Source organism: Stegostoma tigrinum, chromosome 9 (genome assembly GCF_030684315.1).
Source record: "Stegostoma tigrinum isolate sSteTig4 chromosome 9, sSteTig4.hap1, whole genome shotgun sequence".
NCBI classification, from domain to species: Eukaryota; Metazoa; Chordata; class Chondrichthyes; order Orectolobiformes; family Stegostomatidae; genus Stegostoma; species Stegostoma tigrinum.
Genome location: NC_081362.1, coordinates 1,172,172 through 1,186,507, shown reverse-complemented (window position 1 = coordinate 1,186,507; position 14,336 = coordinate 1,172,172). Strand labels below are relative to the sequence as shown.

At 38.5% G+C, this 14,336-nt stretch overlaps 1 protein-coding gene across 5 annotated transcripts in view; it reads right to left on the bottom strand.

Annotated features, from left to right (window-relative positions):
- The window catches only part of ehbp1 (EH domain binding protein 1), a 344,052-nt gene that overhangs the window by 254,292 nt on the left and 75,424 nt on the right, over nt 1-14,336 (bottom strand). For all 5 annotated transcript variants that reach the window (XM_048536029.2, XM_059648293.1, XM_059648292.1 and 2 more), the window contains exon 6: nt 256-437. In XM_048536029.2, coding sequence (XP_048391986.2) covers nt 256-437 — 182 coding nt within the window. The remainder of the gene's footprint in view (nt 1-255; nt 438-14,336) is intronic.

Here is a 14,336-nt window from a genome sequence, read left to right as displayed (position 1 = left end):
AAAATGGTTAAAAAAAACTCAGCAAGTCTGGCAGCATCAGTGGAGAAAAAGCAGATAATGTTTCAGGTCCAGTGACCCTTCATCAGAACTCAACAACATGTTTCTTACTGAGCGCTTTTAGATTTCAATAGTTAGCAAACTCAAAAATACTTTTAGGCCACCATTTGCCATCTGACAGGGTATGAAGAAAACATTGAGGTTAAAATGCAAGTGAAGCATCTGAGAAATGTTCAGGTGAAGTTCAAAGAAACTTACGTTGCTTTGCCTTCTCTCAAGAAAATGCACGATAAAGAAAACTGCAGTGTGGCAGCAACAATTTTTTTAGACAATGGCTTGAATTTCAGCTTTACATCAGTTTGCGTAGGCATGGGGCTCGCATACTGCTTCATGTTAATATTACTGGTGGCAAGAGCTTTTCTACGACCAGAAGGTGACTCCTAGGAAAGAGAAAATATCAGTGAATAAAATCTGATCTACTGGATTTAACAAACTGGTATAACTTTCAGGGTATCAACTAGCATTTCTACTGACACATTTTGAATGAAAAACCTAACTATGCCAAAATGCAGAACAGCAACATTTTAGACTACATTTTGGGAAACAACATTGGTGAAACAATATGATCTACTTATATTTCTTAATACTTTCTCATTTAGTTGATTAAGTTACCAACTTATTCAGTATCTTCTAGTCTGGCTCCAGCTTAAATACGATGCTAAACTTTCTCCCTCTATATATGTTAACTTCTGCATATAATAGATTACACTTGTAGCCTGTGATTGAAGGTGTACACCAAATGTGGACCAGTAGTCCAATATTTAAAAGAAATGTCCTTTACTCATTTGCCTTCCATCAAGACCCATGAAATTGAATGTGTTGTCTTACAAATTCAGCAAATAAAAACATCCTTCATCATTTGAGTGCCATTTTTGTATATCAGCTTAAATAAATCATTAGCAATTCATTAAAACATGGCATTCGTCATGCAATCTACTAACTGGAAATGCACTCTGTGCAGACATAGATCATAATACCAAAAAAATGCAAATAGTTGAGAGCTTTAGGCAATTATACATTAGTGGATTTAATTATTTTGACAACTGACAAAATCTCAAGTTGCTCAATTTTTTGGAGATATCATAAGTAAATTTATTGTATCAATTAACGAACAACACAACTATAGCACAAGTCTTGACAAAATATTAAATGAAGGTAAAACTGTACAAAGTATAATATTAGGCTTTCAGTACATAATTAACATCCTGAAAACTTCAGTTCGCCTTTATTGATGTCCACTGCTAGCAGGCATATATTTCAGATATTCAGCAGTACAGTACTTGACATTTCTGTTGATATATGAGCTGAGCAGAATAAGTCAGAAATGTAACATGCCATCCTTCATAAAAAGTCTTGTTCAAGACCAGCCTTATCTGAAGATTATGGCTGGCTGCATTATACAGAACTAATAGTGCATGCAGATACCTTAAGAATGAATTTGAAAATGCATCAAACACTCGAGAAGGATTTCGGTCCACTTGGAAGAAATACTTAAGAATATGCAAATAATGTCAGCAGAATTAGGTTTAACAGATTTGACTAGTACAAACAATAAAAGGTGCTCTTTTCCCTTGCTGTCACTGTCAATCAGTGAGCAAGATTAATGCCGTAGGTTCTGAAAAACCTGTAAAATGAAATAAGCACTGCACAATAATGGCCCAGCAATTTATTATAATACTGCTATCATTATGCTGTTACTGTCAATACAGTTAAGTAGCTCACTATCAGCAGGTGAAGTGAAAATGGTTGCATGCTGTCTCCAATCTTTAAACAACACTCATTACATCTCATGTAGCAAAGATTGTCACAATATCTTGTTTTTGTTTAAAATCAAATTTATGCACACAATTTGTATGGATGACTAATAAAGCATTCATTCCATTTCATTTGATTCAACAGACTCATGGTAATTAACTAGTTATCTTCAGTGCAATGAATGTATTATGAAATGATTTTCAAATACAATGTGAAAAACTGAGTAAATCGTACAGTAGTTTTCAAATTGCATCAATGTAAAGCTAGGACATGAAGTTGTTTATCCTAGGGAAGGAACAAATACTTCCATGCAATGAGGCGCAATGATTGCTATATAATTTGTAATGAAGCCTTCATTTTAAGGTTTAAGTGTACAATTTAAAAAGATTTCCATTCTCCTGTGAACACCTTTAACATTCTTAAACAATCAGTTCTTCTAGATTGAAAGAAGTTAACCATCACCCAGAAAGGACCCTTGAACAGGGGTCTTTGCATGGTATGGACCAATTGTTTCTAACTCACTGTTGCAAAACAAGCACCAGTGTCAATATGAAATCTGTACACAAATGCCATTAAGAATTATTCTAACCTTTGTTTAAAAAAATTCTTGATTGTCGTGGTCCTCTGAGAAACTTAATTTATTCCGACCAAATTACATTTCTAAAATTATAGCTATGCCACAAAAACTTGAAAATTCCTTTACACAGAGGCCCATTAGAGAGATTCCCATTTACTTCTCCAACTTCACAGAAAAGATACCTAGTTCTAGGTGTTTCACTATCAAAGCCAGGCTAGTGACAAATTAATGCTTAGGTGTAAATGACAAAACAAATGCAATTGGCCAATTTAATAGCCTGTGAATGAATTGGTATGCACACCCTATTTAGATGCTAAGTTATAGATCAAAAGCATTCTCACACCTGGTAAAGCTTGATTAAATCACAAGCATGAATACTGCCCATTTCAACAATAAGTTCTGCCTGGGAATGCGCACTTTCTTTGCTAACCTTGACCTCTGCAGTTTGAAGGCTGTAATTTCATCATGTGAGAAAAATACCAACTAAATAAAGAGCACCTTTACAGGTGTTTTCATATGGTTAAAAAGAGCAAGACAAAGCAGTAGGTAACTGAGTCACTATGAACTCAAGGCTTAAATTCTCAATGCGTTGAATTTTGTCATAACTTTCATAAGTCAGCTTTCCTATTCATTTGAATTTTTAAAAAATCTTAATTTTGGTTTGAAAGTATCAGGGCAAAAAACATTTCAATTTATGTAAGATAACATGAACCATTTACTAAACTGCACAAAATGCTCACGTATTGCATCTGGTGAATTTCTACTGTGATGAGGGAAAAGGCTAAAGCTACATTAATATTAATGTATTTTGATTAAAAAAACAGGCTAGGCCCTGAACTTTGACTGTCAAAATTATTGATTTCAGAACCAGTAAAATAAATCCTGCTATACCAAAATGGCAGTCAATGCACTCTTGGGATGCTGTAAGCGTGTGGTGGTAGTGCTGATAGGGGAAGAGAGACATAGCTGCAGCAGATTGCTGCCAGTGGCCTCCACTGAATCATGTACTTTGTCTCAAAATTAAATGCCAGAGAAACAATTTCTTTACCTTAAGCTGTTGTTAACAAACAGACGAAAAGAAGCAGCAGCAAAACTTAACAGTTTCTCCAGTCTCCTCTCTTTTATTCATTCACAGGATGGGGACATTGCTGTCTGGGTCAGTATTATTTGTCCATCTCAAATTGGAGAAGTTAGTGGTGAGCTGCTTTCTCAAATTGCTCCAATCCATGGGGTGTAATTAGAACCTACAATGCTGTTAGAGAGGAAAGTTCAAGATTCTGACCCAGTGACACTAAAGGAACTGCAACACAGTTCTAAGTCAGTATAGAAAACGATTTGGAGAGGACCTTAAAGGGATTTGTGTTCCCATGTATCAGCTGCCCCATCCTCTTTTATCCTTAACCATTAAAATTCAGGAATTAAGAAATCAACAGCAGAGTAACTAAAGGAAGGTGCACTGGACACAGAATGCATTGGTTGAATTTAAAGATTTGATTAAGGAAGAAAAAAGAAAAGTCAAGAGGAAAATTAAAATTTGAAACATAAAACCTAACAAATTACCACTTGGAGGCATGACTCAAACAGCTCAACAGCTCTCTTGGCCTCAGAGCATTACTGACATCACAGTTACATCCATAATGCTGTAAAAAGTTGTGTTCTGTTAAACTATGAGCCCCAACTTCTTGTTGTGAATTCAATGAACAATTAACATGCAAATCCAGCAGGTACTTAAAAATAAAGGATTGGGAAGTTGAGGGAGAGCTGTGTCAAGTGATGGTGCGGTACATATCAACCGACGAGTTACAAAGATTCACAATTTACACAGATGATTCCGACAACTTGTTGGTTGGTTTGTGCATTAATAATAAGGTGTATCAGAAATCACCCCTGTTTCTCGAGGGAAATATAGCCCATGTTGAGGATTAATTTTTGAAATCCAGTCTTCCTTTCTGTAATATAAATACTTGAAGATAGAATCAGAAAGTGACAGTAACAAGCACAAAATGTAGCCATACTCTGCGAATTGAGCTGGAGACGAAGTATTCCTCTCCAATATTTTTATAAATTGAATAACTCTTAATTTTAGACATATAATTGTTCCCATTTCTGCCAAATACTGATAACACTTACAACTAAAAGAAAGAAATAAGTCTGCAATTTGGGACAGGGCCTTACAAAGTAGAAAATGATGAACGTGGAAAGAATAGCAGCATGGCATGAAATTCGTGAAGCGAGAGTGCCCCCAGGTGATTTTCCCATTGTGGGATGACAATTCCTATTTGTACAAGCAAATTGTCTAAGAGAGAAGAATACATACCAACTATTCACAAAATTAGAGGTAAATTAGATCCCTTTAATCACCCATCTAGATCATTATGGAAATTTAAACCAGATGCCATTACACAATACCTGCGAAATATAATACATGCATGACAACTTAATTGAATTCAAATTAATTTTGTTGGTCAGAGCTTGAATTTCATGGCATTCCATTTGTTTGGGTGCACTGGAATAAAATATGGGACACCAAGTCAGCTTTTTAGCATTTAACTGTTTACCAAAAAAAATTTCCAACAATGTGCTGCATGTCTGTAGGAATACGAGTAAAATTGCAAACACTATTTACAATTTTCACTTTGATATAATCTCACTAGTAAGGTTAAATTCTGTTACAAAATTTCAATTTTAATCTAATTTCTTTGCATATTAATTCAGCAGTGCGTGCCTATTTTGTACTTTTGATTTTTTTAAAATCTTACTTGGAGCCAAATATCTTTTGATTCCTGAAAGAGGGCAAAAGCATCCATCTTGTACTGAAGTCTCCATCAGAAGGTCAGATACACATGAACAAGAGCAGGAGCAGGCCATTCAGCCTTTCAAGTCTACTCCACCGTTCAATAACATCACGGCTGATTGGACTGTAAAGTCAAACACACATTTCTGCCTCTGATAACTTTATTCCCCCTTGCTGAACAAGAAACTACCTCTCTCTGCACTAAAAATATTCAAGGGCTTTGATTCCACTGCTCTTTCAAGTAGAGCATTTCTAAAGATTTACAAGCCTCAGAGAAAAAGTATCATCTCATCTCTGATTTAAATAGGCAACCCCAGATTTTTAAATAGTGTCCCCTAGTTCTAGATTGTCACCATGGGAGAAGGGGCATCATCTCCCCAAAGAAGAAACATCTTTTCCCCATGTACTCTGTCAAAACCCCTTAGATCTGTATGTTCCAATCGAGTCTCCTCTAACACTTGTAAACTCCTGCAGATACAAGCCTAATCTGACCAATCTTTTTTCATGACACAACCTCTTCCATCAGGCAAAGGATACAAAAGCTTAAACACACATACCAACCAGTTCCCTGCTCTCATTAGACTTCTGAATGGACCTCTCAAACTTCAAATCTAATGCTGACCTGGCTTTTTGCGCACCTTCTTTGCAGCCATAACTTTCTATTCCTTGTTCTGTTCTACCATCCTATGATCTTTGAATGGTATGATTTGCCTGTGGTGCATGCAAAACCAAACTTTTCACTGTACTTGTATCTTCCCTGAACTGCTTCCAATGTATTTACATCCTTCCTAAAAATGAACTTGTACTGTGCACAGTACTCGCCAGTATAAATGAAGCATAACTCCCTTCTTTTATACTGAATTCCCCTTGCAATAAAAACACGCTATTAATTTCCCTAATTATTTGCTGCACCTGCATTTTCACTTCGGTGACTTATGCACTACCCAACTCCCTCTGCATTTCAGAGCTCCTGAAATCCCTCACCATTTCAATATGTTGTTTCTTTACTTTTCCTGCTAAGCTGTGAAATTTCACATGTTCCCACATTACACTCTATTGGTCAGATTTTTGTTCACTGATTTAAATTTTCTACATCTGTCTAACCGATTGCTATCCTTCTGCCCTCTTCACAATTTACTTTCCTAGCTACCTTTGTGTGGCAGCAAGCTTAGCAACCACACTTTTCATTCATTCATCTACATCACTTATACAAATTGTAAATAATCAAGGTTCCAGCATTGATACCATTAGTGTAAGGAACAAAGTGTAAAACAAGAGCAGAAATTGCTGGAAAGACTTCATTGGATTTCAGAACTGAAGAAGGGTGACTTGACCCAAATCATTAACACTGCTTTTTCTCCACAGATGTGGCCAAACCTGCTGAACCTTTCCAGCAATCTTTGCTTTTGTTTCTGATTTCTGGCATAAGCAGTTCTTGTTTTTTTTTGATTAAGGTCTAATACATTTAGGGGAAAGCATGGAGGAATTCAGTAACCAACTGCTTTAACCTTTATTGGAATTAAAGGTGAAAGGTATATTTTAAATAATTTAATATTAACACAGCTTTAGCTTTTCAGTATTTTTTAAATGAATTTACAAATAAAAACTGTTAATGCTCTTCAGGCATCTTGAACCGAGAACTCTCACCTTAAAGCACAGAGTAAGGTGCAGAAAACAGACCATATATGACTATGACATTGTATCATGTACGATCAAATGAATAGCTGTGGTTTGCTCACTCTTCTTCATTCAGATACCAACGGTCTGGCAGAATTCAGGCAATGATAAATACATGGCCAAAAATTTTCTTTGTGGCAAATATGGAGCATGTTGCTACTTCAAAATTTTGCTAACCTACTGGTTCATTTATTTATAGAAAGAAATTCAGCACATAACTGGTTCAAATATGTTCGTGCACTTTTTATATTGGCTAAATTCCTAAATAGAAGAATTCAAGGATTCTTTGATATTTCTCCTGCAACATACATTTAATTTGGTAAACATGAACCAGAGTACCAAATAAACTCAAATTCTAACCTGTGACTCCAAATGTAAAAACAACTAAATATTTTTTAGAATCCCTGAAACATTAAAATCTGTTGTTGCATAACTATGGAACATGAAATGTTGAAGTTCATTTAGCCTATGTCACTAAGAAAGAGGTCTGCAGACTTTGCACATGACCTGCAAGGTCTTGGATTATCAGCCATAAACCTCTTAGAGTTAAACTTGGCCGGCGAGACCACCCTGCATCCACTACACTAGGCTGGATTATCCAGCAGTAGAAATTAAGCCAGCTGAGTTAAACTACAGAACTATCTTGGCCATCTGCACCATCAAGTGATACACAAAAGCAGCTACTGTTTTAGGTGTTAACAATGACAGTTGGCCTACCTCACAGTACTAGAAATAGTTTCTGCAGTCCTCTAAAATAGCTTATTCAGCTACATCTGCTACATTTTAATTAATCACATTAATTGACCAAAGTAACATTAAGCACTTAAAAGGGAACAAAGAACTCTAAGTGTGATAAAGCTAATCCAAGTTCTCTACCACACTGTTACAAATTCTATGCTGTTCTAATTAATCAATGTAATTTGTACTTGAATAAAAACTCAGATATTCATTACCTTTCACAACAAAGAATTGAAAATAATTATAAGAATAAATTCTTCAATGAACACTAAACATGCGAACAGAACATAACGTTTAAAGTGAACTTATTTGAAACTAGAAGCAAACATGAATGCTGGACATGTATATGGTCACAGAAATTTGAGGGTGCATACATGAGGATCAATGGTCGGCACTACATTGTGGGCTGAAGGGCCTGTTCTGTGCTGTACTGTTCTATGTTCTATGTTCTATGAGGTTTTTTGTGCACTGTAATTTTGGTGTAATGTTAGACAACTAACGACAGCATCAGCTACTGTCTGGTCATATACAGCAAGGTTACAGCAATAGAAGCACTCATGCTACAGTAAACATATTCCAAGCTGTGGGGCTGGATGAACACAGCAGGCCAAGCAGCATCTCAGGGACACAAAAGCTGACGTTTCAGACCTAGACCCTCTCTGAAGGAGGGTCTAGGCCCGAAATGTCAGCTTTTGCGCTCCTGAGATGCTGCTTGGCCTGCTGTGTTCATCCAGCTCCACACTTGGTTATCTTGGATTTTCCAGCATCTGCAGTTCCCATTATCACTCATATTCCAAGCTGTGTTCTTTTTGTACCAAAATCAATTTTGTACCTGTCACATAAACCATCCTGGAGACTTTCAAAATTGTTAGTTTAATGCACTTAGCATTTTGTGTTGTTTAGCAAGGCTCATGGGGATTTGGTTAAAAATGAACAAATATATTTCATACAAGGCTCTTGGAGCAATTTTTCAGAAAACTGTCTAACAGTGTGCTAGAAATTTAATAAAAATATTAATCTCGTAGCATTACTGAAGATAACGCAGGTTCCTCCAGTTCAGGATTTCTGTTTGTCATTTTCCGCCAGCAGCTGTTTTGTGCGAAGGCATAAAAACAGACTGTAAAGGTTTCTATACAAACATACAAAATAAAAGCAGTAGCAAACCATCCAGACCCTCAAGTGTGCTCTCATTTAATAAGATCATAGCTGATTTCTTGGTGCTTTGAATTCCATTCTGCCAACTATCCCCAAAAGCCCTGGATTGTCTTAAAAATATGCAATGACCTTGTCTTCAGTGTCTTTTGAGGCAGACTGTTCTAAACGTGCACACCCTGCAAAGAAAAAATACCCATATCTACCCCAAAAGGGATGTCCCCTAATTATAAAAGCGTCCTGTAGTCTGTACTACTCACCCACATCTTTTCAAGACCATTTAGGACCTTACACATCAAGTGATCCCTCACTCTTCTAAAATCCAGTAGAAACAAGCACAGTCTATCTAACCACCAGACAAGCCACTCATTCCAGATATCAGTCTATTAAACATCCGGCAGCACATTTTCATCTTTCCTTAAATAATGAGATCAAGTGTGCTCCCAGTATTCAAGATGTGGTCTCACCAATACCCTGTATAATTGAAGCATAACATCTTTACTTTTATGTTTCACTCCTTTTGCAATGAAGGATAGCACCCTGTTAACCTTCTTGATTGCATGCCGTACTTCTGAGGAAGGGTCACTGGACCCAAAACGTTAACTCTGATTTTTCTTCACAGATGCTGCCAGACCTGCTGAGCTTTTCCAGCAACTTCTGTTTTTGTTTCTGATTTACAACATCCGCAATTCTTTCGGTTTTCAATCCTCTAGGGAGCGTGGTTCAAATCCCACCATGACAGACGATGGAATTTGAATTCTGATAATGTCAAATGACGACTATGAAACAGCTGTCCAATTATCAGAAAACCCCACGTGGTTCCCTAACGTCCTTTAGGGAATGTCCTTATCTGACTTACACAAGACTTCAGACCCACAGAAATGTGATTGACTCTGAACTGCCTTCTGAAACAGCCCACCAAGCCACTCAGTTGTATCAACCATTAGAAAATCTCAAAAAAAAAAGCAACAGACCAACCAATTGGCATTGACTATGCCACTGAAAATGACAATGGCAAAAACAGCCCAGCCAACCCTGTAAGTCCTGACCCTGTAAACATGTCACACCAAAAGTGAAGGAGCAGTCTCTCAGACTAGTCAAGCAACAGCTCAAAATAGTCACATCCATGGAATCATACCTTGTGAACACTGTCCTGGATGCCATCTACATTCACATTTAAGTCATTAATGAACATAACGAACAGCAAATGTCTCAAAACTGATCCTTTTGGTAGACTGCTGGTCACAGGATTCTAATCAAAAAAGCAACCCTCCACCAACATCCTTTTCCTCCTATTTATAAGCCCACGGGTACTTGCCTTTTGGGCCAGTCTTTTATGTAAGACCTTGTCAAAGATGTTACTAAAGCCCATGTGACCACATCAAGTGCAATACCCTCTGACATATTTAGTCACCTTTTCAAAGATACTCAATTAAATTAGTCAGACACGATGTCCCTCGAACAAATCTTTGGCCATTCTTGATTAATCCATGCCTTTCCAAGTGTTGATTAATCCTGTCCCTCAGAATTTTTTCCAATAATTTCCCTGCAGCTGACATCAGGCTAACTGAACTGTAATCTAACTTAGCCTATCCCTGCTTCCCTCCTTGTAGGAAGGAACCACGTTAGTTATTCTCCAGTTATCTACTGCTATACCTGAGACCAGTGAAGTATTAAATGTCTCCATGAGATCCCCAGCAATTTCCTCCCATGGTAGCCTGGGATACACCTGATCAGGCTCTGGGGGTTTCTGTACCAATATGCTGACTAAACCATCTAATACTTCCTTCATATTAATCTCAATGCATTCTAGAACTTCACCATCTCAACTGAAACCCTAGCTACAATGTCGTTCTCTGTGAATACACATCAGAAATATTCATTTACAATCTCACCCACAGCCTCTGGCTCCATGCACAGTTTACCTCTTTGATGTCTAACATGCCCCATTCTTTCCCTGGTAATCCTTTCACTCTTCAGGGTTTTCCTTGATCGTATCAGCCAAAGATATTTCATGGCCCTTCTAGTTTCCTTTTTCAAGCAATCTCCTACAGTCTGTACTTTTGAAGAGCCACCCCTGTTTTTAATATGCTAACCTGACATATACTTCCGTTTCTTTATCAAACTGTCAGTATCCCTTTACATTCAGGATTCCCTGGACTTGCTGCTCTTGCCCTTCACTCTTAAAGCATCTCACCAGTCCTGAATTCTTTCTTTACTTCTTTTAAAATGACTCATACTTTCCAAATGTAGACTTACCTGTAAGTAGCTGTGCCCAGTCCATGTCTACCAAATCTAATGATATTGAAATTGGCCTTCCCTCAATTTAGACAACTTCCACACTATTCTTAAACATAGAAGATAGGAGCAGGAGGAGCACCATAAACTTTGAACCCATTCACCCAAAGTACTATATCTAGCTGCCTCATGAATACATTCAATGTTTTGGCCTCATCTACTTCCTGTGGTAATGAATTCCAAAGGCTCACTACTCTTTGGATGAAGAATGTCTCTTCATCTCGGTTCTATATGGTTTACTCCGAACCCTCAGTCAGTGAAGGTTAAAATTCTAGAGAATGGGAGGGGGAGTGGAAATGGTTTGCGACTGGGAGGTGCAGTTGTTTGTTGCGAACTGAGCGGAGGTGTTCTGCAAAGCGGTCCCCAAGCCTCCGCTTGGTTTCCCCAATGTAGAGGAAGCCGCACCGGGTACAGTGGATGCTGTATACCACATTGGCAGATGTGCAGGTGAACCTCTGTTTAATGTGGAATGTCATCTTGGGGCCTGGGATGGGGGTGAGAGAGGAGGTGTGGGGACAAGTGTAGCATTTCCTGCGGTTGCAGGGGAAGGGGCCGGGTGTGGTGGGGTTGGAGGGCAGTGTGGAGCGAACAAGGGAGTCACGGAGAGAGTGGTCTCTCCGGAAAGCTGACAGGGGAGGGGATGGAAAAATGTCTTGGGTGGTGGGGTCGGATTGTAAATGGCAGAAGTGTCGGAGGATAATGCGTTGTATCCGGAGGTTGGTAGGGTGGTGTGTGAGAACGAGGGGAATCCTCTTGGGGCGGTTGTGGCGGGGGCGGGGTGTGAGGGATGTGTTGCGGGAAATACGGGAGACGCGGTCAAGGGCGTTCTCGATCACTGTGGGGGGAAAGTTGCGGTCCTTAAAGAACTTGGACATCTGGGATGTGCGGGAGTGGAATGTCTTATCGTGGGAGCAGATGCGGCGGAGGCGGAGGAATTGGGAATAGGGGATGGAATTTTTGCATGAGGGTGGGTGGGAGGAGGTGTATCCTAGGTAGCTGTGGGAGTCGGTGGGCTTGAAATGGACATCAGTTACAAGCTGGTTGCCAGTTCCCATTATCAGTGGATCACTCAATTTTAGTTTAGTGGGTGCAACATTTAAACTCACCTTAATAGCTAATGATTAGTTATTAATTAAAATCTTGATAACATTTTAAAAAAAGCACAATATCGTCACTTCAGATTCCAGTTCAAATTAAGGCAGAATATAACAAATCTCTTTGCAAGATTAGGAGTATGTTTATTCCCAGCTGCCAATTCAGACTGAATGGAAATTTAAATGTTCCAGCCCAGCAGACTATGCCACTAGTCATACTCTTCAATACCCATCAAGGTCACAAAGCTGACGGAAAGTGTGGGCTGCATATATCAACTCAAGCAATTGCACAGCCACATTACAAAAAGATCATAGTTCTTATTGTATCCAATTTATTTAATACTAACACTTGGAGGATTTTAATTTGTAGACAGTAGATGTTACCAAATAGTAGTCTATTGAAATCTACATTCTAATAAAATTAGAGCAAAATGCTAGATTCAGATAAGTGACTTTACTCAGTATTCTGAAAATTTAATACAATTTGCATACAGTGGTCAAAGACTGCCTTCAACAGTGCATGCTTGAAAGAAGCAGAAGACAAGTTTTACTCAGCAACATGAAACATTTTATAGCAAATATTTAATGTGTTAATAAAATCCAATCATGGATATAAATCAGCTTCATCAAACTATTATCAATTGATAATTTTAGCTTTTCCCATCATTCATGACACTGAAACTGGAATGTTCCATAAATAAATTAAACTACCTCAAGCTTTGAAAACCACTCTTTCAAGTCACAAGGACATTTTGAACTCGACATTACAGTAGTTTTTGGTGTCAGTCCAAAGCATGGATTTTTTTTTCCAACACCTACTGTTCAAGTTTAATGCCTGCAGCCTGCTTTACTCAAATCTCATCTCTGCCTTATTTCTGAAGTTTATGAATTGCTGAGCAGTGATTTACAGAATTTTGGGAGGCCAAATGCAAAAGTAAAGCAGACAGTAAATGGGAGGACCTTGAGGAGCATTCATCGACAGTGGGTCTTGGCCTACAAGTCTGGACTTGTCTGAAGTGGCAGCCAATTGGATAAGTTGGCAAAGGAGTCATGCAGCATGCTTGCTTTCCTTTAATGCTTAGGAATAATTGCTCTCAATTTGTTCCAGCAGGGTCCCTAATGATGTTGAGCACCTCTATCAAATCTCCTTTCAGCCTTCTCTTTTCCAAGATGCAGGGTTCCAAAGTACCAACTGTCTGCAAAGTAACACAACTGATCCCATTCAACTGGCTTCTTAGGTGGATTGGAAGCAGCAAGAGGATGGGTGGGGGAGTGGGGAGAGGCTGCACATCAGACAGTAGGAAAGGGGAAGGACCAGCAGTGACCAGGTGGGTCACAGAGCAACAGACGGAGAAAGCAGGATCCATGGCAAACATGGTCCTCTAAGTAGAAAGTTACATTTTTCTTATATATGTCTAAATTTAGATTTTTTAAAAAAAAGTTATTTCATTTACCTACGTAAGAATTAAGCAATGTAAAGTATTACTTACAGGGCACAACATTTGAATGATGTTCCTTCTGATTAGGAGGATCCTTCAGAACTTAACTACAGCTTTAACATTGCTTTTCATGGGAAGTGTGATTTGTTTAAAGTTGTTCCACATGAAAGTCGCCATTTTCAGGCATGTAACCACAACTTTAAAAAAGGATTGCCTATATCTGTCTTAAGTGATGTTATTCAAGGTACACATTTATCAGAATACTATAACTCCCCTTTTCTTCAAAATAGCATTGTCCATGAGAAGAGTTAAGGGCCTCAGACAACAGACAGACTGCACAGCACTTTCATCAGTGTGACTCTCGTCCACTGCAGCAGGAAATTAAATCTGTGCTCAAGTTTTCTGGAGTGGGGTCTGAACCCACAGCAACTCAGCTCAGAGACAGAAGAATGCAACCCACTAAGCAGCAGCTGGTCCTGCTGCTTCCCTTTCCTCAATCTGTACTACTGTACAAGATCCAGATCCAATTCCGAGCTGGAGTCCCAGGGTTGTGAAAATCCAGATCCCAAAGATGCAGCAGTGCCAAGCAGAGACTATCTTTAAATTACTTGAGAGACACTGGCTAGAATAGCCACCAGGCCATTTCAGAGAACTCCACGTACAGTGCTGGTAGACAGCAATTTTATTTGTGTGGATGTGCTAAAGGAGGTAAAAATTCACAACGTTCTCTGAAGAATTTTAACTAGTACTAAATC